General features: G+C 36.2%; 4 protein-coding genes across 4 annotated transcripts; 1 reads left to right on the top strand and 3 right to left on the bottom strand.

The window, feature by feature from the left end:
* Positions 1-267: 267 nt before the first annotated feature.
* LOC149730468 (engulfment and cell motility protein 1-like) lies at positions 268-9950 on the bottom strand. The gene is made up of 21 exons (XM_089887040.1): positions 9801-9950; positions 9601-9672; positions 9508-9548; positions 9383-9452; positions 9279-9329; positions 8876-9052; positions 8628-8726; positions 8413-8567; positions 8269-8362; positions 8166-8216; positions 6943-7065; positions 6669-6797; positions 6092-6196; positions 5923-6031; positions 5735-5871; positions 5468-5637; positions 1666-1778; positions 1376-1480; positions 1033-1184; positions 931-975; positions 268-507 (listed from the first exon to the last, which is right to left on the bottom strand). Exons 1-21 carry the CDS (start codon positions 9849-9851, stop codon positions 352-354), a joined length of 2205 nt encoding a protein of 734 aa, XP_089743166.1. The 5' UTR covers positions 9852-9950; the 3' UTR covers positions 268-351.
* LOC149730467 (cytohesin-1-like) lies at positions 9883-16288 on the bottom strand. Its single transcript, XM_089887050.1, has 12 exons — positions 16129-16288; positions 15992-16071; positions 15500-15631; positions 15222-15340; positions 14826-14906; positions 14510-14771; positions 14188-14299; positions 13687-13763; positions 13566-13637; positions 13334-13421; positions 13217-13286; positions 9883-10124 (listed from the first exon to the last, which is right to left on the bottom strand). Exons 1-12 carry the CDS (start codon positions 16148-16150, stop codon positions 10040-10042), a joined length of 1200 nt encoding a protein of 399 aa, XP_089743176.1. The 5' UTR covers positions 16151-16288; the 3' UTR covers positions 9883-10039.
* A 288-nt stretch (positions 16289-16576) lies between these two features.
* Positions 16577-22869, bottom strand: LOC149730466 (receptor-type tyrosine-protein phosphatase epsilon-like). The gene is made up of 19 exons (XM_089887039.1): positions 22708-22869; positions 22604-22649; positions 21851-21885; positions 21336-21747; positions 21180-21285; positions 20644-20742; positions 20330-20491; positions 20097-20204; positions 19901-20048; positions 19607-19729; positions 19387-19544; positions 18358-18458; positions 18169-18305; positions 18033-18109; positions 17706-17835; positions 17500-17642; positions 17231-17414; positions 16998-17167; positions 16577-16944 (listed from the first exon to the last, which is right to left on the bottom strand). The coding sequence occupies exons 1-19, from the start codon at positions 22745-22747 to the stop codon at positions 16711-16713; spliced, it is 2613 nt and encodes an 870-aa protein (XP_089743165.1). The 5' UTR covers positions 22748-22869; the 3' UTR covers positions 16577-16710.
* Positions 22870-24581: 1712 nt separating this feature from the next.
* LOC149730465 (transcription factor HES-4-B-like) lies at positions 24582-26234 on the top strand. The gene is made up of 6 exons (XM_089887055.1): positions 24582-24856; positions 24911-24956; positions 25072-25237; positions 25289-25462; positions 25521-25681; positions 25737-26234. Exons 1-6 carry the CDS (start codon positions 24597-24599, stop codon positions 25878-25880), a joined length of 951 nt encoding a protein of 316 aa, XP_089743181.1. The 5' UTR covers positions 24582-24596; the 3' UTR covers positions 25881-26234.
* The last annotated feature ends 463 nt before the right edge of the window (positions 26235-26697 follow it).

The raw sequence follows: 26697 nt of genomic DNA, 5'->3' as shown, positions 1-26697 counted from the left end.
AATACCCACACCTAATATATTGTATCATAGCAAGCCAGCAGGCCACTCAATATTAATGTGCCGAACCCTATACGCGTGTATACGCCGACGAAGCGGTTGCTAAATTAATATAAACTGACAAACCCGTGAATGTAACTTTGTGAGTGATTGTTTAAGTACGACTGAACCTATTAGTGACCACTGGGTTGGAGCAATTGCTGTTAAGTGTCTTGCCCAAGCACACATATTGCCGACAATGGCAGCATACAACCCATCAGTGAGCATGACTTTTGTTAATTAATATATTCAATATTTCTGTTTAAGTAAAAATAAATCGCAGCAAATAATAATAAACTGCAGAATATATGGAAACTACAGATCTTGCAGTGCAAAGTTATAATTCTTAGGCAGGGGTGGCATGGGGGGTGGTTGCTCTGGGATGTCAATATTTTCCAAATCCAACAAACGGAGTTTCATTTCCATCGTCAGCAGCATGTCGAGGTCGGTGGTAGCTTTTGTACTCACCATCTAAATGTGATGTTAAAGTTAGTGACCATCTAAATGTAATGTTAAAGTTAGTGACCATCTAAATGTAATGTTAAAGTTAGTGACCATCTAAATGTAATGTTAAAGTTAGTGACCATCTAAATGTATCAACATTGAGTTAGATTATTTTAACGCAATATTTTTGAATCAGGTTTAAAATATATAGATTCTGGTCAGTTATAGTGCTCGCCAACTTAAAACTGTAAAAATAATAACCTGAACAAGAATAGGTTCTTAAGTGAAACTTTCCTTCCACCATATTTATACGTTTACAACCAACCTCATACAGCAGATAACACGCTTACGACGCTATACGTGCTAACTTTGTCCTTGCGAGAACTTACGTGCATAATAGTTATCATGCAAAAAGGGTATTAGTGTTTTTAACTTCATTATCCAACTTACAGGTTTCCCAAGTAACGCGTTGAAGCCATCAGTCCAGTGACACCACTGTAGAATCAATGAAGCACTTATTTAATTAAAATTAAACAAATATAGGAAACTCACTGTTTCTTTATCCGGCGCAATAAAGTTCAACGCATCGTCTGGATCGTACAGGATGGAAAACGCAAGTTCTGTTGTGCTTTTGTGGGTGCGGGCGTTTTTAATGTGGGGGCAATTCTTTCCACTGACAATATCCCGTATATCACTAATTGCAACTAAAGTATAATTGATATAAATATACTCACATATAATTGTATGTATAATGACTAATATCATCAATGATTTTAATTAATACAGAAAATAATTATCTGGAGAGAATGTTATATTAATGTAATGTATCAAATGAAGTATATTACGTGATACTGTGTTATATTTATCTGGATTTAATCTTAATTAAATTAATTACGTTTCTCGGGCAAAGTTTCCAACATCGGTGTCATTGAGTCGTCGATGTCGCCGTAATGTAAGAATTTCCAGTTTGGCGACAATCGGCAAAACCAACGAGATTTATCTTTAAAAGGTAATTTTAACATCATATACAACATATTATGACATCATATACAATAGATTATGACATCATACACAACAGATTATGACATCATATACAATAGATTATGACATCATATACAACAGATTACGACATCATATACAATAGATTATGACATCATATACAACAGATTATGACATTATAATTACCTCGTAACCTTTTGTTTGATATTTTATGAAACGTCGCCCCGGCTATCAAAACATTAAGTCTTTGTTGGCGAATTAGTTCGACAATTTCAGGTTTGATTCTTTCTTGGAGTTTTCTGTTGAAATATTTAAACAAAATATTGGTTTAAAAACGAAACATACAACATTGTGTTGTATATATAAAACAACATTGTGTTGTATATATAACACAACATTGTGTTGTATATAACCCAACATTGTGTTGTATATATAACCCAACATTGTGTTGTATATAACCCAACATTGTGTTGTATATAACCCAACATTGTGTTGTATATAACCCAACATTGTGTTGTATATAACCCAACATTGTGTTGTATATAACCCAACATTGTGTTGTATATATAACCCAACATTGTGTTGTATATATAACACAACATTGTGTTGTATATATAACCCAACATTGTGTTGTATATAACACAACATTGTGTTGTATATATAACACAACATTGTGTTGTATATATAACCCAACATTGTGTTGTATATAACCCAACATTGTGTTGTATATATAACACAACATTGTGTTGTATATATAACCCAACATTGTGTTGTATATAACCCAACATTGTGTTGTATATAACCCAACATTGTGTTGTATATATAACACAACATTGTGTTGTATATATAACCCAACATTGTGTTGTATATAACCCAACATTGTGTTGTATATAACCCAACATTGTGTTGTATATATAACCCAACATTGTGTTGTATATAACCCAACATTGTGTTGTATATATAACCCAACATTGTGTTGTATATATAACCCAACATTGTGTTGTATATATAACCCAACATTGTGTTGTATATATAACCCAACATTGTGTTGTATATATAACCCAACATTGTGTTGTATATATAACACAACATTGTGTTATATATAACCCAACATTGTGTTGTATATAACCCAACATTGTGTTGTATATAACCCAACATTGTGTTGTATATATAACCCAACATTGTGTTGTATATAACCCAACATTGTGTTGTATATATAACCCAACATTGTGTTGTATATATAACCCAACATTGTGTTGTATATATAACACAACATTGTGTTGTATATAACCCAACATTGTGTTGTATATAACCCAACATTGTGTTGTATATATAACCCAACATTGTGTTGTATATAACCCAACATTGTGTTGTATATATAACACAACATTGTGTTGTATATATAACCCAACATTGTGTTGTATATAACCCAACATTGTGTTGTATATAACCCAACATTGTGTTGTATATATAACACAACATTGTGTTGTATATATAACCCAACATTGTGTTGTATATAACCCAACATTGTGTTGTATATAACCCAACATTGTGTTGTATATAACCCAACATTGTGTTGTATATAACCCAACATTGTGTTGTATATATAACCCAACATTGTGTTGTATATAACCCAACATTGTGTTGTATATATAACCCAACATTGTGTTGTATATATAACCCAACATTGTGTTGTATATATAACCCAACATTGTGTTGTATATATAACACAACATTGTGTTATATATAACCCAACATTGTGTTGTATATAACCCAACATTGTGTTGTATATAACCCAACATTGTGTTGTATATATAACCCAACATTGTGTTGTATATAACCCAACATTGTGTTGTATATATAACCCAACATTGTGTTGTATATATAACCCAACATTGTGTTGTATATATAACACAACATTGTGTTGTATATATAACACAACATTGTGTTGTATATAACCCAACATTGTGTTGTATATAACCCAACATTGTGTTGTATATATAACCCAACATTGTGTTGTATATAACCCAACATTGTGTTGTATATAACACAACATTGTGTTGTATATATAACCCAACATTGTGTTGTATATAACCCAACATTGTGTTGTATATAACACAACATTGTGTTGTATATAACCCAACATTGTGTTGTATATATAACCCAACATTGTGTTGTATATATAACCCAACATTGTGTTGTATATATAACCCAACATTGTGTTGTATATATAACACAACATTGTGTTATATATAACCCAACATTGTGTTGTATATAACCCAACATTGTGTTGTATATATAACCCAACATTGTGTTGTATATATAACCCAACATTGTGTTGTATATAACCCAACATTGTGTTGTATATATAACCCAACATTGTGTTGTATATATAACCCAACATTGTGTTGTATATATAACACAACATTGTGTTGTATATAACCCAACATTGTGTTGTATATAACCCAACATTGTGTTGTATATATAACCCAACATTGTGTTGTATATAACCCAACATTGTGTTGTATATAACCCAACATTGTGTTGTATATAACCCAACATTGTGTTGTATATAACCCAACATTGTGTTGTATATATAACCCAACATTGTGTTGTATATATAACCCAACATTGTGTTGTATATAACCCAACATTGTGTTGTATATAACACAACATTGTGTTGTATATAACCCAACATTGTGTTGTATATATAACCCAACATTGTGTTGTATATAACCCAACATTGTGTTGTATATAACACAACATTGTGTTGTATATAACCCAACATTGTGTTGTATATATAACCCAACATTGTGTTGTATATATAACCCAACATTGTGTTGTATATAACACAACATTGTGTTGTATATAACCCAACATTGTGTTGTATATATAACCCAACATTGTGTTGTATATATAACCCAACATTGTGTTGTATATAACCCAACATTGTGTTGTATATATAACCCAACATTGTGTTGTATATATAACCCAACATTGTGTTGTATATATAACACAACATTGTGTTGTATATAACCCAACATTGTGTTGTATATAACCCAACATTGTGTTGTATATATAACCCAACATTGTGTTGTATATAACCCAACATTGTGTTGTATATAACCCAACATTGTGTTGTGTATATAACCCAACATTGTGTTGTATATAACCCAACATTGTGTTGTATATATAACCCAACATTGTGTTGTATATATAACCCAACATTGTGTTGTATATAACCCAACATTGTGTTGTATATAACACAACATTGTGTTGTATATAACCCAACATTGTGTTGTATATATAACCCAACATTGTGTTGTATATATAACCCAACATTGTGTTGTATATAACACAACATTGTGTTGTATATAACCCAACATTGTGTTGTATATATAACCCAACATTGTGTTGTATATATAACCCAACATTGTGTTGTATATAACCCAACATTGTGTTGTATATATAACCCAACATTGTGTTGTATATATAACCCAACATTGTGTTGTATATAACCCAACATTGTGTTGTATATAACACAACATTGTGTTGTATATAACCCAACATTGTGTTGTATATATAACCCAACATTGTGTTGTATATATAACCCAACATTGTGTTGTATATAACCCAACATTGTGTTGTATATATAACCCAACATTGTGTTGTATATATAACCCAACATTGTGTTGTATATATAACCCAACATTGTGTTGTATATATAACCCAACATTGTGTTGTATATATAACCCAACATTGTGTTGTATACAACCCAACATTGTGTTGTATATAACACAACATTGTGTTGTATACAACCCAACATTGTGTTGTATATAACACAACATTGTGTTGTATATAACCCAACATTGTGTTGTATATAACCCAACATTGTGTTGTATATAACCCAACATTGTGTTGTATATATAACCCAACATTGTGTTGTATATAACCCAACATTGTGTTGTATATAACCCAACCAACTTACACCACGGGCAAGGCTTGTGCGTCAAACTTTTCCTTGTCTTCCATCTCTTGTTGCCGCTTCTTTAGTATCTCGTTGTACGTCAATGTTTGTAACTTTTGTTTGAACGAATCCATCGAAGACGGTCGAGCGGATAAACCCAGCGTTATTTGGTCCCGGACGACCGACATTACCTACATAGACATCATACATAAACATAGACATCATGTATAAACATAGACATCACATATAAACATAGATATCATATATAAACATAGACATCATATAAACCTTATCAAAATCATCTTTAATGGCGCTCATCTCTTTCCATGTTTTATTGAACAGTTGAATGCAAATGCAATAAAACTCTTCAAACGCTGAATCGTGAGTGAAAAACATCGGGTGGAAATCTTGCCCCGTTTCCGTGGCTGTGATGTCATAGTGATGATGTCATAGTGTATGATGTCACAATAACTTACGTTGTTCCCCGATCTTTAACACTTCACACAACATCTTAGTGATAAAGATTGAAGATTTACCGAACGGACATTCATGCTGGTCGTCACGGGAACTATTCTCCAACACTAGCTGTTATGACATCATAGTTACTTCTAATGTGACATCAAAGTTAATTCCATTATTACCTACCCGAATATAATTGTCTTGTTGGTTCCTTGCAAAATACACCATAAGATCCAAACATAAAACACCAGGAGGAACTTGGTCAAAGTCAAGAACTGGGTTGTTATGGTTCTGTATTGGAGAATTAAACAAAACTTATGGGGTGGTATAAACTTATGGGGTGGTATTAACTTATGGGATGGTATTAACTTATGGGATGGTATTAACTTATGGGGTGGTATTAACTTATGGGATGGTATTAACTTATGGGGTGGTATTAACTTATGGGGTGGTATTAACTTATGAGGTGGTATTAACTTATGGGGTGGTATTAACTTATGGGATGGTATTAACCTATGGGGTGGTATTAACTTATGGGGTGGTATTAACTTATGGGGTGGTATAAACTTATGAGGTGGTATAAACTTATGGGGTGGTATAAACTTATGGGATGGTATAAACTTATGGGGTGGTATTAACTTATGGGGTGGTATTAACTTATGGGGTGGTATTAACTTATGGGGTGGTATTAACTTATGGGGTGGTATTAACTTATGGGGTGGTATTAACTTATGGAGTTTTATTCATTAAACTTTAAATTTACAATAAATCCAAGTTTCTTGAAATCCCTGGAATTAAAAGCTGATTGGTTGGTGCCCTTCGAAGTTGGGGACGAGTTCAAATTTGAATCGAACGCAACGTTTCGAATCTCCAACAATTTCTCTCTTTCTTCCTAAAAATAAGTGAAATGGCTATTGTTGTGTATTACAAGCCTGGTTTCCATGTAAGGATAAGCAACACATTGTATAAACAAGGATTTGAACAACTCACGATGAATAAATTTAACAATAACTAATTAAAGTGAATGAAACACTCACTGGGTTCCTTGGGTCAAGTTTTTGTAACATTCGTTCCTCAAGTAAATTAAATGTGAGGACTTGAAGTACGTGCAGTTGGTGCGCCATCTCGGCTCCGATGGCTCGTTGGGTCCGTATTATGTGCTACAACATACAAGGTATTATGTGCTACAACATACAACGTGTTATGTGCTACAACATACAACGTGTTATGTGCTACAACATACAACGTATTATGTGCTACAACATACAATGTATTATGTGCTACAACATACAACGTATTACGTGCTACAACATACAACGTATTATGTGCTACAACATACAATGTATTATGTGCTACAACATACAACGTATTACGTGCTACAACATACAACGTATTATGTGCTACAACATACAACGTGTTATGTGCTACAACATACAACGTATTATGTGCTACAACATACAAGGTATTATGTGCTACAACATACAACGTATTATGTGCTACAACATACAAGGTATTATGTGCTACAACATACAAGGTATTATGTGCTACAACATACAACGTATTATGTGCTACAACATACAAGGTATTATGTGCTACAACATACAACGTATTATGTGCTACAACATACAAGGTATTATGTGCTACAACATACAATGTATTATGTGCTACAACATACAACGTATTATGTGCTACAACATACAAGGTATTATGTGCTACAACATACAAGGTATTATGTGCTACAACATACAACGTGTTATGTGCTACAACATACAACGTGTTATGTGCTACAACATACAACGTGTTATGTGCTACAACATACAACGTGTTATGTGCTACAACATACAACGTATTATGTGCTACAACATACAACGTATTATGTGCTACAACATACAACGTATTATGTGCTACAACATACAAGGTATTACGTGCTACAACATACAACGTATTATGTGCTACAACATACAACGTATTATGTGCTACAACATACAACATATTATGTGCTACAACATACAACGTATTATGTGCTACAACATACAACGTATTATGTGCTACAACATACAATGTATTATGTGCTACAACATACAACGTATTATGTGCTACAACATACAAGGTATTATGTGCTACAACATACAACGTATTATGTGCTACAACATACAATGTATTATGTGCTACAACATACAACGTATTATGTGCTACAACATACAACGTATTATGTGCTACAACATACGTATTATGTGCTACAACATACAATTACACTTACATTTAGAATGACTGTCCGAAATTGTTTTTGGGCCATTCTGTCTGATATTTTCTGAAACAATCCTCCATTAATATCAACCAGCAACATCCACAACCATACAAACCCTTCTGCCTGCCACTTTCCCTTTATCACTTGGTGATTTCATAAACAAACTATTTATCAACGCAATCGTGTTTTGTTGGATCTCGCTGTTGGACCTGCAACACACAAACTTAATCTGACACCAAACCAAATTATTGTTAATTACTTTTGTAAATGAGTGAGCAGATTTCCCACAGTGATTGCTTCTGATATTTCATGATATAACGAGTCACTATTAACCACGGCACACTCGAGGATACCAAGAGATCGCTGAAGGATAGTTGCGTCACTTTCATTCCCTCGATTCACATAACTCGCAACCTGTACATTAATATTGCCACAACTTATTTACTTTTATACACATATATACACTGTACCAACCTTTTTAATGAATTCTTTAGTTAAACAACTTTCCCAGCCAACGATCGCATGATCCATCAACTCCAGAAAGGCTGTAAGCGTATGTGCAAGGGATTCTCCCTAATATAGGACAACTATGTGTTCATTATATAATATCTGTTTGTTCAATATGTGATATCTATGTGTTCATTATATGATATCTATGTGTTCATTATATGATCTCTATGTTTTCATTACATGATCTCTATGTTTTCATTATATCATGATACCTGTAGCGCCCCCTTTTCGACAGTCGAAACAATCCACTGGATTCCCCCATTTTTAATAAATTCCTCAGAAAACGTTGGGTCAGCTGCAAGCCTCGAAATTTTAAGCAAAGCTGAAAGTTTTACTTCAGGAGTTTCTGGTTTCTTTATCTGTTTCATCAATCCTTCGACAGTTTTCCACTGTGAAAACAATAATTATTTATCCGATCAAATAAAACAACGAAGAGAAGGAAATTAGCAGCAAAACTACAGTCGTTAAAACACGCTACAGGTAAAATCTACTTGAGAAAAAATTTATATAAAAACTGGAATAAAATTGAGTTGTGGGGAATTTATGATACCAGTACATTGTATATATATGTGTATATTATATATATGATTACTATATGCGTATATTGTAACTCACAGGAGCCATTGTCAAATTAAGCAACGAGCCGTCTCTCACTTCGTGACGATTCTAAATTAAACAACGGTTGTTTTGGTGAAACAAACATAAATTAAAGAACCCACAGATTCAGTGATGTAGAGTTGCGAGTCCGACACTTGCAGAGCGTAATCGTTGGAATGAGAAATGTTCCATCTGACGATTAATATACAAATTACACTTCAGTACAGACATTCATGAAAAATTTTACCTTTCGCAAAAATCTTTAATATTTTCCTTTAAAGATGTTTTCTAAAAAGCACCGAAAATTAGAACGGTTTGACATCGAAGCCAAACCTTTTACCTGATTGATTTCATAAAGTCGTGGGGGCGAATCGGGATAAAGAATGGCTATCTTCAAAACATCGCGTTTTGTCTGCAAACAATTATTTATTAAGAAAAAATTCATATTTTAAAATAATTTATTCAAAAACATTTTAAACACTCTTGGTCGGTACGGTTTAATAATAAAAATAATTCAACAAATATTGAAAACATTTTCACCTCAAAATCTCGTAGTTGAATTCCAGCAAATTTGTCTTTTGATCCGGACATTTCAGTTTGCTATCAAGTATTCTAAAAACAATCTAAAACAGCAAGTTAATATATTGAATATATCGTAATACAGCGAGAATATTCCAACAAACAAATTCAAGACAAATATCAGACAAACGAAAAATTGTTTGTTCTTGATAAGAAGATATGAAATTAATGAAACATCAACACAAAAGTATGAATGATGATTAAAGTTGATTATTTTCAGTTTTTTCTGCTTTTCTCTTTCTTGCTGCAATCATGTCATAATACGGGTCTTTGCTGATGCTTTTCCTGCAACAACAACATCATTAATATCTAACAATATATTAACAAGTGCTGGGTTGCAATGGTTGGCCCGCCAAGAGGTTACAACGTAACAACCAACGTTATACATGGTAACAACCAACCTTATACATGGTAACAACCAACCTTATACATGGCAACAACCAACCTTATACATTGCAACAACCAACCTTATACATGGTAACAACCAACCTTATACATGGCAACAACCAACCTTATACATGGTAACAACCAACCTTATACATGGTAACAACCAACCTTATACATGGTAACAACCAACCTTATACATGGCAACAACCAACCTTATACATGGCAACAACCAACCTTATACATGGCAACAACCAACCTTATACATGGTAACAACCAACCTTATACATGGCAACAACCAACCTTATACATGGTAACAACTAACCTTATACATGGTAACAACCAACCTTATAAATGGTAACAACCAACCTTATACATGGCAACAACCAACCTTATAAATGGTAACAACCAACCTTATACATGGCAACAACCAACCCTATACATGGTAACAACCAACCTTATACATGGTAACAACCAACCTTATAAATGGTAACAACCAACCTTATACATGGTAACAACCAACCTTATACATGGTAACAACCAACCTTATAAATGGTAACAACCAACCTTATACATGGTAACAACCAACCTTATACATGGTAACAACCTTACACATGGTAACAACCAATATTATACATGGTAACAACCAACCTTATACATGGTAACAACCAACGTTATACATGGCAACAACCAACCTTATACATGGCAACAACCAACCTTATACATGGTAACAACCTTATACATGGCAACAACCAACCTTATACATGGCAACAACCAACCTTATACATGGTAACAACCAACCTTATACATGGCAACAACCAACCTTACACATGGTAACAACCAACCTTATACATGGCAACAACCAACCTTATACATGGTAACAACCAACCTTATACATGGCAACAACCAACCTTATACATGGTAACAACCAACCTTGTACATGGTAACAACCAACAACCAACCTTATACATGGCAACAACCAACCTTATACATGGTAACAACCAACCTTATAAATGGTAACAACCAACCTTATACATGGTAACAACCAACCTTATACATGGTAACAACCAACCTTATACATGGTAACAACCAACCTTATACATGGTAACAACCAACCTTATACATGGTAACAACCAACCTTATACATGGTAACAACCAACCTTATACATGGTAACAACCAACCTTATACATGGCAACAACCAACCTTGTACATGGCAACAACCAACCTTATACATGGTAACAACCAACCTTATAAATGGTAACAACCAACCTTATACATGGTAACAACCAACCTTATACATGGTAACAACTAACCTTATACATGGCAACAACCAACCTTATACATGGCAACAACCAACCTTATACATGGCAACAACCAACCTTATACATGGCAACAACCAACCTTATACATGGTAACAACCAACGTTATACATGGCAACAACCAACCTTATACATGGTAACAACCAACCTTATACATGGCAACAACCAACCTTATACATGGCAACAACCAACCTTATACATGGTAACAACCAACCTTATACATGGCAACAACCAACCTTACACATGGTAACAACCAACCTTATACATGGCAACAACCAACCTTATACATGGTAACAACCAACCTTATACATGGCAACAACCAACCTTATACATGGTAACAACCAACCTTGTACATGGTAACAACCAACAACCAACCTTATACATGGCAACAACCAACCTTATACATGGTAACAACCAACCTTATAAATGGTAACAACCAACCTTATACATGGTAACAACCAACCTTATACATGGTAACAACCAACCTTATACATGGTAACAACCAACCTTATACATGGTAACAACCAACCTTATACATGGTAACAACCAACCTTATACATGGTAACAACCAACCTTATACATGGCAACAACCAACCTTGTACATGGCAACAACCAACCTTATACATGGTAACAACCAACCTTATAAATGGTAACAACCAACCTTATACATGGCAACAACCAACCTTGTACATGGCAACAACCAACCTTATACATGGTAACAACCAACCTTATAAATGGTAACAACCAACCTTATACATGGCAACAACCAACCTTATACATGGCAACAACCAACCTTATACATGGTAACAACCAACCTTATACATGGTAACAACCAACCTTATACATGGTAACAACCAACCTTATACATGGTAACAACCAACCTTATACATGGTAACAACCAACCTTATACATGGTAACAACCAACCTTATACATGGTAACAACCAACCTTGTACATGGTAACAACCAACCTTATACATGGCAACAACCAACCTTGTACATGGTAACAACCAACCTTATACATGGTAACAACCAACCTTATACATGGTAACAACCAACCTTATACATGGTAACAACCAACCTTATACATGGTAACAACTAACCTTATACATGGTAACAACCAACCTTATACATGGTAACAACCAACCTTATACATGGTAACAACCAACCTTATACATGGCAACAACCAACCTTATACATGGCAACAACCAACCTTATACATGGTAACAACCAACCTTATACATGGTAACAACCAACCTTATACATGGTAACAACCAACCTTATACATGGTAACAACTAACCTTATACATGGTAACAACCAACCTTATACATGGTAACAACAAACCTTATACATGGTAACAACCAACCTTATACATGGTAACAACCAACCTTATACATGGCAACAACCAACCTTATACATGGTAACAACCAACCTTATACATGGTAACAACCAACATTATACATGGCAACAACCAACCTTATACATGGTAACAACCAACCTTATACATGGTAACAACCAACCTTATACATGGTAACAACCAACCTTATACATGGTAACAACTAACCTTATACATGGTAACAACCAACATTATACATGGTAACAACCAACCTTATACATGGTAACAACCAACCTTATACATGGTAACAACCAACCTTATACATGGTAACAACCAACCTTATACATCGTATCCAATCCTCTTTATCATCGATGGTCGCCGCAGACATCCGGTAAGTGGAATGTTTGCCTACAAGATAAACATAAAGACCCCATATTTATCAAATATTAAATTACCTTCAACGACCCTCCCCTCAGAATCCGTTTTCGCAGCTTTGATTGTTTGCATTAAACCATCTTCATGTAAATACATTTCGAAACAATTCTGCAACAAATTAAGTATTAGTCGCTTAACACAATGGTACAGTCACTCCCTATGCCCCCACAATCCAAGGTCATGACCCCACAATCCAAGGTCATGACCCCACAATCCAAGGTCATGACCCCAATAACCCCCAAACAGACTCACAGGTTTCCTTGGGTCGGTCACCTCACGTATTTGTAGATTTTCCAGCGGAATGATCCCTTTCGGTTCTTTATCCTAGAATATTTTATTTAATTTGATGAATAAATATTAAAGTTAATCTCACCGAGGTGTATTCAAAGTAATAAAGGCAGTTGTCGGACAAAATGAACCAACGTCTCTTCCAGGTTTTGTACCTTCCACCTGTTCAAATTAACGTCAACGTTTGTTGGATGATGCTCAATAAAGTAAATCACCATGAACAAAATAAATCAAAACAAACATTTCATGAAAACAAAACACCTTGATTGGTAATGATTGGAAATTATGACATCACAATAAGATGACAAACACAAGCTTCTTACCTCCTGAGTTCCGATGCATCAACGTTTATTGAAAGAAATAATTTATAATTATTATTTGCATAATATTAATTAGGTAATTACAATTAATGACCTAGATACAATAGGGGTGTAACAACTAACAAGGTATTTATAAATCGGGTCCCAACTATTTTAAAACATTTTTATACAAAAATGCGAAGATCAAATCTGCGGCACTGTAATTTTAAACAGGGGTCAATACATTCCTTACAAAAAGCCTAGGAGTGGATTCTTTAGACACCAACCTTGTTTAAGCAGCCAGCCCTCTTTATCTGGGTTAAAGAAAGCAGTTGAAAGATTTGATCCGTCATCCTCAGGAATCTTGAACGGTTCTTTCTTAATGCTTTCGTATATCACCTAGTTAAACATACATATTCATCTAAACAAATTAAGCTTCGGTTTTCTATATAGGTGACGTCCTATACCTGGCAATGGAACTAAGATAATTTCAACCAAAGTTTGCACATTACCCCAACTGTTTCATGCAAGAACGCATTAGGTATCAAACATCTTAACTTTGGTTTCCACCAGTGAACCACGTTGTAAACACACCCAGCAAGCACTCACGCTTAGCAATTCATTGGGTAAATCAGCTCCGTCATTAATCCCGCGATTCATCAGAATAAATCTTTCCAATGCTGGTTTATCCTTTACGCTTGGATTGTGAAGACTTGTGTTTAACATAATAATGGCGAATGACAAAACATAACATGTATCATCCGTACGAAACACGCCAGGGTTGCATTCACAATATCTTGCAGCGAAAGCCTCCATCATCCGATCAATCTTTTGTGCTTCACCGGGCAATCGGAAGCTCCACAAGAATTGTCTAAACATCACAAATAATCAACCAAATGAAAAAGTACAAACGTAACATGTTTACCTCAATGATTTATCCAAACATTTGTTGGTGAACTCGTGACAAATGACAAATTCTTTCAACACTTCAATATTAAAGTCATTTCTGGAATTTAAAAAATTAAAAAACAAAATTACTCACAAACAGAATTATTCGCAAACAAAAATATTTGTTTGGTGCAGTTAGTACAAAACAAAACCTAAAATTTGTGTTTTATTTAGTTAAATATCCCAAATCAACTACGATCAACCTTCACTTTCACTTATAAGTCGTAACTTCTTGTTGAAAATTCACTTTAAAAATAAAATCATGTTTGGAAGTGTCTAACTATTGACACCCATTATTACATTTCATGTTGTAATACACAGTGATTATGACATCATGATGCCACACCCCATAAACCAACCAATCACAACGCACCTTTCACCCAAGTAATCACCAATAGCCGATTTATTTAAATGTTCCCCTCTGTACAAGAACTGTGCGACACTTTTAGGGTTGTTTTCAATGTGACCATGCTCCAACAAATACTTCATGCCCTTTGCAAAATAAATAAATATTAAACATGAAAAACTGAAGCAACTAAAATAAAACTCGTCAGCCTCGCTTTTTCTTTAATTATTATTTGATCGCCGGGAACCCAAGCTTTCACGGTGGCCCACATTGCCCCCTCGACGGCCCATATTGCCCCCTCCCACCTTCTTAGCGTCAGCGTTAAACTTTTTCACCCCAGCAAGCATTTGGTTGGCTTGGTTCGAAGACCTCGTTTCCTCGGTTTCTTCCATCTGCTCGATGTCTTCGTCAACATCTCGGATCTCATCTTTTAGCCTCTGTGATGTCATAATCATTATGATGTCACTAAGCTTCGGACATACTATTATGATGTCACTAAGCTTTATACATACTATTATGATGTCACCAAAACAGGTAAATCTTGGAAACATACAAGTTTTTCACATGTCAGATATCACCTTAGGGTTTGCCCAATGTTGGCATTGCTAACTTCCACAGACTTCCAGCTACCATATTATTGTAATACTCCAATAAATTTGAATAACTTTTAAGAGTTATAGTTTTCTATTACACCCATTTAACATCCCTTTATTGTATCTTGCCATACTTTAGGGGTTGTGTCCCAGTTTAACCCCCTAGAACCGCCACTACATAAACACCATTATTACGTCACAAACCTGTATTTCTTGCAACAATATTTCTTTCCTTCTGAGAATTTCCTTCAAGATTTCGCCCTCGGCTTCGTTCAGTCCATCAACTATAATGTACATTGTTTAACAACAATGATATTTTTACGTAACAATAAAACACTTACACAATACGTTTTCGTTTGTCATAACAATTAAACATCTATACTTCTGCAAAACGATTGTGAAAACAATTGTTCATTATGACGTCACAATCAAGTTTTTCCTCATCGACTTCCAGTGTTTCACAAACATTATACATCGTAGTTGGGCACGTAAGTGATGTAAATGTAAATATTCATTAATCACCAACAATTGCGCCTAAACTTGGCAGTTTAAAAATATACAAACAATTCTATTAGGGCGTTAGCGTTACAGTGAGATTTAAATTGTTGATTACACTGCAAAGTTGGTGGGTTATGATATATTTTCTTTATTATTAAATTTCTTGCGTTAATAAACTTCGTTTGAATACTTTTTGTTTAGTCTCCGTGGTGCATTGTAAACTAGATATATTTCCCACAAACAAAATATTTTATCGAAATTGTATGGCTCGCCTTGCAAATATAAACGCCGTTAATTAAGTTTCTGTTTAATATAAAACAAAAATCACTTTAAAGAATGCGCTTCGTAATTGTAACAAATACTGATTATTTCGTAATATAAAGATGTTAGACAACACAATAATGTATGACGTCACAATGATAAAATCATTCGTTTTTAATAATCATGACGTCATCATTGGAGGATGAATTGATGAGGTCATCGTTGGATGATTCGTTGATGACGTCATCGTTGGATGACGCGTTGATGACGTCATCGTTATCCATCATAGAAGTGAAGTCTACTTGATTATTCATGGATGACGTAAGTTGATGGTTGGTTGGTTGCTGCAGATTTTCCATGGGTGGTATGTTGCTTACTGTTGTGTCAGTGTCCGATACCTTGGTTGCATATCGTTGTTATATGTGTTAAACAATCAACCAAAGAAGCAAACCTGATTTGATTCAAGATATTGTAGCAACGATAAATAACAGAAGTAAAGTTGTTCCTGGTTTTGTATAATGTGTGGTCGTTGTTCACGGAGATGGCGTACCGTTTGAAACACATCGACCGTCCCATCTTTCTCCAACTCTTCAATCAGGATTGTTAAACAACAATAAACACCTGGATGGTTTTGTTGACATAATGTCCCCCAACATACAAGTTATATTTAAGTAAACACTTCACCTGTCCTCCCCCCACCACTGCTACAATGAACCACTGTAGGTGGTTTGTTTGTGTCACTTTGTGCAACTCGTGCCACTCGTGCAACAATCTCAATCAATCCTTGTGCGTCCTTGGGTGACCCGGACCCAATGTCCGGCCACGCTTGGTAGTGAAACTGCCGAACCAACCGTTCTACACCCGCCACCTTAACAACAAAGTTACATGAAGGACAACTGTATACTGACTGTCGTTGACACGCCATAAAAGAATAAATAGTTACAACTTCCAACCTGCGAGGACGATATCTTGAATTCACGCACGACATAATCCACGACGTCGTCATCTTCCTCCGTGACAAAGGTGATTGTGATGTCACCGTATTCGATTGTTCCCTCGTTCAACGACGGCCAATATTTGTAGCAGGTGTTGATACCTGTTAGATGGAATCTAAGAATTGAAACAACAAACGAAAGGAAATAATCATCATTAGAAAAACCTTTTTCCTCAAGCCTTGTCAACATTACAATAGTAGTTAGTTGTTTGTCCCAAACCATTGTCCAAAAATCTTCAGCCGTTTCCTGCATAGGCCCTTGAGTTGCGATGAATGTTTGAGCTTTTTCAAATCCCTGTGTTCGGTTTATAAATACAAAGTTTCATCATAAACAAGTCATAAAAGTTGCACACAACAAATTAATCTCATTTATCACAGACATACTGTGCATATATAAATTAATATTCCCGTTGTCGGTTAAAACAATAAGATTTTTATGGCGATGAAATACACCATGTTTATATGGAAACACTAAATTAAACAACTATTTACGTCGATATACGAAGCGTTTATATAATCTGAATGTTCGTTTCCTGGTTTCCGCGGTAACATCACTCGATTACTATCATCTAAAAATAAAAACAATATTAATATTATTCTTATATATATAGTTCTTCTATGAACTTACATGGTATGATCTGCAAAACGCGATTTTTCTTTAAACTTCGCCTTCCATGTTTTAAATTGTCTTTATGGATCGGAATATTCAATAATTTCTTAAACTGCATCTCCAGCAAACTTTCCGTGCTCGAATCCAAGCCTTCCCTGTTTAAATAATCATTGGAATAATAACAATAAACATAGAAACAACATTTACCTCAATTCATAAACTTGTTTCTTAAACTTTGCAGCCGGGACCTCAGTTACCCCAAAGTTGATTTGTTCTAGGACAGCTTTGTGGGCGAACGCATATTGGGGCTGAAGAAAAATATATTTAACATCTTCGTAGATGCAGTTACATTATAGTTGTCAAACATAGGGAACCTCATTGATTAATGTGGTGAATGCAATATACTTTGGCTCTGCTTGTTTGTATAGACACCTAACAGCAGGGTAAAATCTGGGGTGACATTATTAAAATACAGTTACACTCATAGTTGTCAAACATAGGAAACCTCATTGATTAATGTGGTGAATGCAATATACTTTGGCTCTGCTTGTTTGTATAGACACCTAACAGCAGGGTAAAATCTGGGGTGACATTGTTAAAATACAGTTACACTCATAGTTGTCAAACATAGGAAACCTCATTGATTAATGAGGTGAATGCAATATACTTTGGCTCTGCTTGTTTGTATAGACACCTAACAGCAGGGTAAAATCTGGGGTGACATTGTTAAAATACAGTTACACTCATAGTTGTCAAACATAGGGAACCTCATTGATTAATGTGGTGAATGCAATATACTTTGGCTCTGCTTGTTTGTATAGACACCTAACAGCAGGGTAAAATCTGGGGTGACATTGTTAAAATACAGTTACACTCATAGTTGACAAACATAGGGAACCTCATTGATTAATGTGGTGAATGCAATATACTTTGGCTCTGCTTGTTTGTATAGACACCTAACAGCAGGGTAAAATCTGGGGTGACATTGTTAAAATACAGTTACACTCATAGTTGTCAAACATAGGAAACCTCATTGATTAATGAGGTGAATGCAATATACTTTGGCTCTGCTTGTTTGTATAGACACCTAACAGCAGGGTAAAATCTGGGGTGACATTGTTAAAATACAGTTACACTCATAGTTGTCAAACATAGGGAACCTCATTGATTAATGTGGTGAATGCTTTGGTATCATCACCTGTGTTTTAGTTGCCCTAACATCAATAACAAACCCACATCGGTTTGAACCAACATCATCCTTTCCTTCCTCATGTTGTTAAGCAAAGTAAATAAATCTGTTTTTCCTTCTTTCTCAATTTGTTCCAACGCTGCATCAATTAGGATATACGTTCCTGTCCGTCCAACACCAGCGCTACAATGGATTACAACGGGCCCTGTGTATGAACAAACAAAAATATTGTTAAGAATCGTAACCTTCAATGTGACATCATAATACCTGCATCACATGGGTTGGAGCAACAAACCCTGCGTCGAAACTTAAGCAGATGAGCAGCGTTGGATGGAACCCCAAAGTCCGGCCATGAAATATAGTGAAACTGGGTGACCGACCTCTCTACGTCTCCCTGTAATATAAGTTTTCATAATTACCCTGATTGTTATTCTTAACTCTTAGAACAAAGTAGCAAACATTAAATTAATTAATCAACAAAATTAGTCACATCCCACGGTAAAAACTACTTTAGTAAAAGTGGGGCTGTTGAACAATCCAGGTTTAAATTAAACACACGACTTGCATGTTTTATCTCAAATCTTCGAACGACAAAAAAGTTCCGATTCTTTTCCTCCACAAGTGTGACATCATAATCCCCATATATTTCTTTCTCCACGGGCCAATACCGATCGCATTTTGGTTTTCCATTTTCCACCAGCCTTGTGACCTTACAACAAACATATTTCAAAACAAGTTTTACACCAAACATATTTACCATTATTATTGTTGCACAGTTCTGTTCCCAAACCATTTTCCAAAAGTCATTAAATGTTTCTTTCTTTGGTCCCTGACATGCAATCCATTTCTTTGCCTTCATGTAACCCTGTATAGGACGCATTTGTACAAACGTATCTATATTCACAATCCTGTACAACTATGATATAGTTTTTAGTCTAACTAAAAATATTTAGTTTTATCATAAATACTATTGACATTGTATTAGCTTACCGAAACATAATTAGCGTTAATATAATCCGTGTCCGCTGGATCGCTGCCTGGCGTAATAACCACCCTTGTTACGTCATAGGGAACCACATTGTCGTACCTATTCTTGATTAAATTAACGCTTTTCAAAGCTTCGGTTTTATCGCTAACTCCCGACTGCACAGCCTGTAAAAAGGGGAATTACCCAAGTAGAATGTGACGTAATAACCAAAATGTTCCAGAATTTTAATTGTGACGGAATAACCACAACGTTCAGGTATTTTTTTAATTGTCCGTCATAGTGGTCGATAATTTGTATTATTACGTCATACACTTACTTGAAACTCCATTCTAAAGTTACGATTGTCGTCAGCTGACTTGTTTTTATAAACGGTCGCAAATTCTTCGATTCCGATCGCCATGTTGCCAACAGGAAACTATTTAAATGTGAAACACGAGTATTTGTAACTTATTTATTTGCTCATGATGGGGCAATGACAGCCGTTATAACACAGGTGTTCTGTTTCATACAACTCGTTCCCGCTTACGAGTTACCACGTATGTAACTTATTTATCCTCGCATGGCGGGGCAAGACAGTCGTTATAACACGTGTGTTCTGTTTCATACACCTCGTGCCTGCTTACGAGTTACCGCGTATGTAATTGGTCAACCTAGCGTGGTGGGTTTTTGTTTGGCTTACTATTTAAAGTTTTAAACAACCCATTAGTGACCACCAGCATGGAGCAATTGCCGTTAATATCCTGCCCAAGTACACATACGCCCACAATGGTAGCATGGAGCTTTAAATTGTGGACTAAAGGCAGACGCTCACTTTATCACGGCGCCCCAACCTATATATAACCCCGAACTAACCACTTTATTTTTTCCATGAACGCTCTTCCTGTGGCGCCCACTAGCGTCGTTGAGTGGAATGTCTTCGTCCCCGATCCTCCTGGAGCAGGATCCTCCTTTATCGTAACTGGAAACATTGGATTTAAACAAACCCGTGGTGGATTTAAACAAACATACCAGTAGCAATATAGGAGGATTATAAATAGGATGAGAATCAACCCGAATATGGTAAGCACAACGGCTAATATGGTTGTACTGTTATCCTTTGGTGGGATTGATACGGGTGTTGTTGTTGATACGGGTGTTGTTGTTGATACAGGTGTTGTTGTTGATACAGGTGTTGTTGTTGATACGGGTGTTGTTGTTGATACGGGTGTTGTTCCTACGGTTGTTGTTCCTTCGGGTGAACTTGTGGGTTTGGTGGTTAAGCCTTGAGTCGATGGCTCTCTTGTTGTTGCTATGTTTGATGTTTGTGACGTCACAGTAATAGTTGCATTGGTTGTTTTATTAGGCGAGGTCGATTGTGACGTCATAGTGACAAACAATGTTGTTGCGGTGGTTGAAAATAAAGTCGCGTTTGATCCATTGTCTGTTGATAAAATAAACATTGTTACGTCAGATTGGAAAATAGACGGTAAGCACCTCAGCGGAAGTTTTGTTGCCGGGTAAAAACATCATGCGATGTGACGTACCTGTAAAAGATGTGGTCGGCCCGTTTGTGGCGCTTCTGTAACACAAACATGGATTATTCATCAACATATTGAAGCGACAACATATGGTTAATGACGGTAGGTCTTTTAGTTGTAACTAACCGAAGCAACGACAGTCGTTATAACACGGGTGTTCTGTTTCATACACCTTGTGCCCGCTTACAAGTTACCACGTATGTAAGTTATTTATCCTCGCATGGCGGGGCAACGACAGCATTCGTTATAACACGGGTGTTCTGTTTCATACAACTCGTGCCAGCTTATGAGTTACCACGTATGTAACTTATTTATCCTCGCATGGCGGGGCAACGACATTCGTTATAACACAGATGGTTGCAAATTAGATATGGATGGCTCCATGTGTTGACGCGGCTTACAATTTACCATGTAACTGGTGTTTTATAAATAACTGACAAATTGAACAACCCGTTAGTGACCACTTGGTTGGAGCAATTTTTGACATTTAGTGTCGTAGTCAAGGACACATATGACACATTTGTAGCAGCGACGAGGCTTGAACCCTATATATTGTAAATGTACAATGTGCATTCATACACCTCATGCTCACTATCGGGTTATTGTCGCCCGAGTAACCTCCACGGAAATGACCGCCGGATCCACCAACGTAAAACAATGGTGAGGTCACCATGTTAATTGTTTATCATAAGAAGTCACAAAGTAAGATGTTTAATCTAATCTGTTACGTAACATTAACCAGACAATCACAAGTCTTACGTCACAATAGGTGTTGTATCTGTGCTGTTTGATGACGTCACATATGCTACAAAAATACATTGTTATATCATTGTTACGTAATAATCGTATAACAGAAAACTTACCTGGTATAGACAGCAATATCAACGTCACAAATAAATCCATATTTACGTCATAATGTGTTTCTTACTTTCTTAGAATTAATCTTAAGTTGAAACCAGAACTAACTTAACTATCAGTTCTGTATAACGCTAACACAGTGTAACTACTGAAGGCTTGAGCGGCGAGTCATCGGTTGCTATTACTTCCTGCTGATGCAGTAGTGGGATCACCACAGTTATTCACAACATTCATATGCGTGATACAACATTCATATGCGTGATACAACATTCATATGCGTGATACAACATTCATATGCGTGATACAACATTCATATGCGTGATACAACATTCATATGCGTGATACAACATTCATATGCGTGATACAACATTCATATGCGTGATACAACATTCATATGCGTGATACAACACATGCGTCACATGTACGTGATGCAACACCAAAAATCATAACTAACAATAATTTTAAACTGTCACGTATTTTTTATTTTCATTTATTCTTTAATTACCCCAACACCTGGAAAGTCCATTCAAGTCTTTCCTGCCCAGCGACACCGCTTTGCGGTCAGGCGCATATTGTTCGCAACATTTTGTGATTGATTTTAGTTTTTTTATTATATGGATCATAATTTGGACAACCCATTTTTTACCGCTGGACTGGAGCACTGTCTGTTAAGTGTCTTGCCCAAGGACACATACGCCGATCAGTGTTTGTACCGCCGTCGAGCATTCAAAACCAAAGGCGCCTAAACCACTGAGCCACGGCGCCGGACAACCAACACGTCTTTGTTTGTTTTCGAGTTGGAAAAATTAAACATGGTGTACGAATCGCTAAATAACTCTTCGTGTTTTAATATATTTCGTTAAATCATTGTCAATTATTAAAGCTATGGTGATAGTACTAGTTCGTGGTATCGCCCGAAAACCGTCATGTAAAGTTGAATATCTATTATAATATACAAGGAACCAAAAGGCCAACGAATGTTTTAATGCGAACCACCGTCAGGTGGCGCTAAAGTGTCGCTTCGTTACATCTTATTAATAAGGGGAGCACGCTTTCTTTTCTCGGCATTACCCCAAACGAAATTTGGAACAATGTAGAATCCTGGCTTAACTCTGTGATTCATCTGAACACACAATTATCTGTAGTTAAAAAGTTCATTGGTTTACCGTACACTGCCGGCAAAATGAATGTATTTGCAAACTGTATTCTTATGTGTGCCCGATTCTTAATTTATCGCTCCAAAGTTTCATCAACACCCCCGCCAAATATCAATCCCTTCCTTCGATATATAAACGAAGTCAAAACCACCGAACTTTATATCGCCAAATCCAAAAGACTTCTGTATATAACGCGAAATGGTCTTTATGTTAAACTTCATATTTGCGCTACTTTTGTTATTACTATCGTTTTCCAATAATAAAAAATGTGTTTTTTTTGCAAAACGAGAAAAGGCGATTGTTTTATGTATTTATTTGCATGGCTTTCCTGGCGGGTAATATCTAACGCGTGATGTTTCAATCGGATAACTTACTCGTTGTATATTCGGCAGGTGTGAGTGTTTGTTGTTATACCGACTGTTTCTACATATCGCGCTGCCAAACTAATACCTTTATTCAGTTGTTGTATAAAAGTATCTAAAAAGTTATACCACCGCTAGAGGCGCTGTTGGACTCGATATTGCTATTACTAGAGGCGCTCGCACCTTGTGACGTCACTTTCTGCTATTGTGACGTCACACAGCATATCCACCCATAGCAACGGTTACCAACGAACGACCGTGAGAACCAACCGACACATGGTCGATTCCACTTATGGACGCCATAGGCAAGATTATTACGTCACAATAAGTGCTTGGTTTGTTGATTCTGAAGATTTTTCGAATCCATCGACGCCCATGTTTCGTGAGAAAGCGCTAGTGAGTGGATGTCAAGGACCTTTAATAAAAGTCGGTGCTATTATGACGTCACCAACCCATATCGTCTATTGTGACAAAACATTTGTAACAATCATGTTTCTCTCGTTTATAGGAGGCGTAAGAAGAAGGCAAACCTCTCTCGCATACGAAGCCGAAACCGACAATTCATTCAATGAAAGTTCAATCAAGATGAAGCGGGATTATGCTCATAGCGATAGTGACAATGATGACGCGAAAAGGTACGTTAGTATAATTGGTTGAATGCATTGATGACGTAACAATAATAATTATAGATTCGACACACCGTCACAAACGTCAGCGAGAAAGAAACGTCGAGGGGTGAGTCGTTACCAGGAGTTATTACGTTACAATAGCCACTAGTTACCATTGTAACGTAATACTAATGAACAATGGTGACTGTTACGTCACAATCGTTAAGTTAATTGTTCGTTAGGTAATCGAGAAACGACGACGAGACCGAATAAACAACAGTCTTTCCGAACTTCGCCGAATGATTCCGGCAGCTTCCGAAAAACACGGATCGTCGAAACTTGAGAAAGCGGAAATACTTCAGCTGACAGTGGAGCATTTAAAGACTTTGCAGAGCGCAATAAGCAAAGGTATGGGTGGTTATGACGTCATATTGATGTATTACGTCACAATGTTATCAGGGTACTTCCCGTTTATGGACGTCCGCACGATGGCGGTAGACTACCATAGTTTTGGATTCCGTGAATGCGTATCAGAAGTGGCGAGATATATGATTTCTATGGATGGTATACAATCCTCAGTGAGGGAAAATCTGCTGAGTCATCTTCAAAATGTGATGACTCATAAACCAACAGGTGCGTAACCACGTGTTTAATGCGGGGAATTCCCAACCTGATGACGTCATGTATACAGTTCCCCCCCAACCCTGGCCCGCTACAATCAACAACGTCATCAGACCTCATTACGTCACGTCCGGCCACGTCATGCTTCATGACGCAGCACTTATGTTTGATGACGTCAAAAACAAACTGACCAATCAGCGCCTTGTACCAACTTTCCCGCCAAAACCAACGGTAATCACGTGATTTATAATTATGACGTAGCTAGTGCAAGTTTAAAATATTGCAGATGATTTCAAACATCCGAGGATCGGAAAATATTGGGCATATTTCGCGGAAAGATGGCGCCCCAATCCCCGCCGGTTGCTCCGAAGATCGCCGAAGTGTAAGAAACACCTACCGACCATGGGTGGCGGAATTGAGCTTGCTATAAATGAACCCAACCTTTCGGGGTTCGAACCTTGGTGCCGGAAATTAAAATGGGGGTTAGGGGGAATACCCTGGTTAATATAAATTAACTGTGATGTCATAATGAAACACTTCCGCGTAACAATAGAAATGATTCGATTATTCCTTTATTGTTGACAACAATCACGATTGTCATCCATTGTCGACAGGATGAACACACCTACGTGACGTCATAATGGTATTATGACGTAATAATATAAGCAGATGTTCCAACTAAATGTTGATTGACGTGTCATGATTGTAACGCTTTGCGATACGTCATCAAATGTATTTATTTCATATTTTATTTGCACTTGTAATAAACAATGCTTATTGTTAAGTTGGGTGTTTGTGATGCACACACACGATCGAAACTGATGACGTAGGAGTGTTACGAAGCGAGACGGTTGGGGGAGTATTTAGTAATATGGCGTTGTGTGACGTCACTAATGCTTCGGTCAGTGCATTGTGACGTCATTAACACAATTAATTAACAATTAATATTGTGACATAACAAGTTAACTTTTTAAAGTAAAGTGGTTGTATGTGATGTCATAATAGCGTATGTTAAAGTGGGGTCAGAGTAAGGTCAAGTAGTTTTGACGACAGCCCACATATTGTGATGTCTACTCAACCCCCAACCTGTGCAGTGTGGTCTATGGAATGTGAACAACAAGGACGAGGTGTCGCCAACCAAGTGTGGGAAAGTTAGTCATTGTTACGTCATATATAGGGACGCACGCTTCACTGCTCTTGTAAATAAGAACCTTCAAATATTTTTGTTTATAACGAGTATGACAATA

Source organism: Ciona robusta, chromosome 10 (assembly GCF_009617815.1).
Source record: "Ciona robusta chromosome 10, ASM961781v2".
Lineage (NCBI taxonomy): Eukaryota > Metazoa > Chordata > Ascidiacea > Phlebobranchia > Cionidae > Ciona > Ciona robusta.
Note: the sequence above shows the minus strand (reverse complement) of the source record. Positions and strands in the feature narration are given on the sequence as shown.

Bases quoted from the DNA above. Each gene is read 5' to 3' on its own strand.
- LOC149730468 (XM_089887040.1), bottom strand. From the start codon at position 9,851: ATGTCCGGATCAAAAGACAAATTTGCTGGAATTCAACTACGAGATTTT. The intron at 6,197-6,668 runs GTAAATTTAAAG...TCTCCAATACAG, and splicing joins TCAAGAAACTTGGATTTATT to AACCATAACAACCCAGTTCT. The intron at 1,779-5,467 runs GTAAGTTGGTTG...ATATTTCAACAG, and splicing joins GCACAAGCCTTGCCCGTGGT to AAAACTCCAAGAAAGAATCA.
- LOC149730466 (XM_089887039.1), bottom strand. From the start codon at position 22,747: ATGGATTTATTTGTGACGTTGATATTGCTGTCTATACCAG. The intron at 20,492-20,643 runs GTAAGTGTATGA...CCCTTTTTACAG, and splicing joins ACTTTAGAATGGAGTTTCAA to GCTGTGCAGTCGGGAGTTAG. The intron at 19,730-19,900 runs GTCGTGTGTTTA...TATTACAGGGAG, and splicing joins ATTTGAGATAAAACATGCAA to ACGTAGAGAGGTCGGTCACC.
- LOC149730467 (XM_089887050.1), bottom strand. From the start codon at position 16,150: ATGACAAACGAAAACGTATTGT. The intron at 16,072-16,128 runs GTAAGTGTTTTA...TGTACATTATAG, and splicing joins GACAAACGAAAACGTATTGT to TTGATGGACTGAACGAAGCC. The intron at 13,287-13,333 runs GTAATTTAATAT...TTTATCTTGTAG, and splicing joins TGAGGGGAGGGTCGTTGAAG to GCAAACATTCCACTTACCGG.
- LOC149730465 (XM_089887055.1), top strand. From the start codon at position 24,597: ATGTTTCGTGAGAAAGCGCTAGTGAGTGGATGTCAAGGACCTTTAATA. The intron at 24,957-25,071 runs GTGAGTCGTTAC...ATTGTTCGTTAG, and splicing joins CGAGAAAGAAACGTCGAGGG to GTAATCGAGAAACGACGACG. The intron at 25,463-25,520 runs GTGCGTAACCAC...TCATGTATACAG, and splicing joins GATGACTCATAAACCAACAG to TTCCCCCCCAACCCTGGCCC.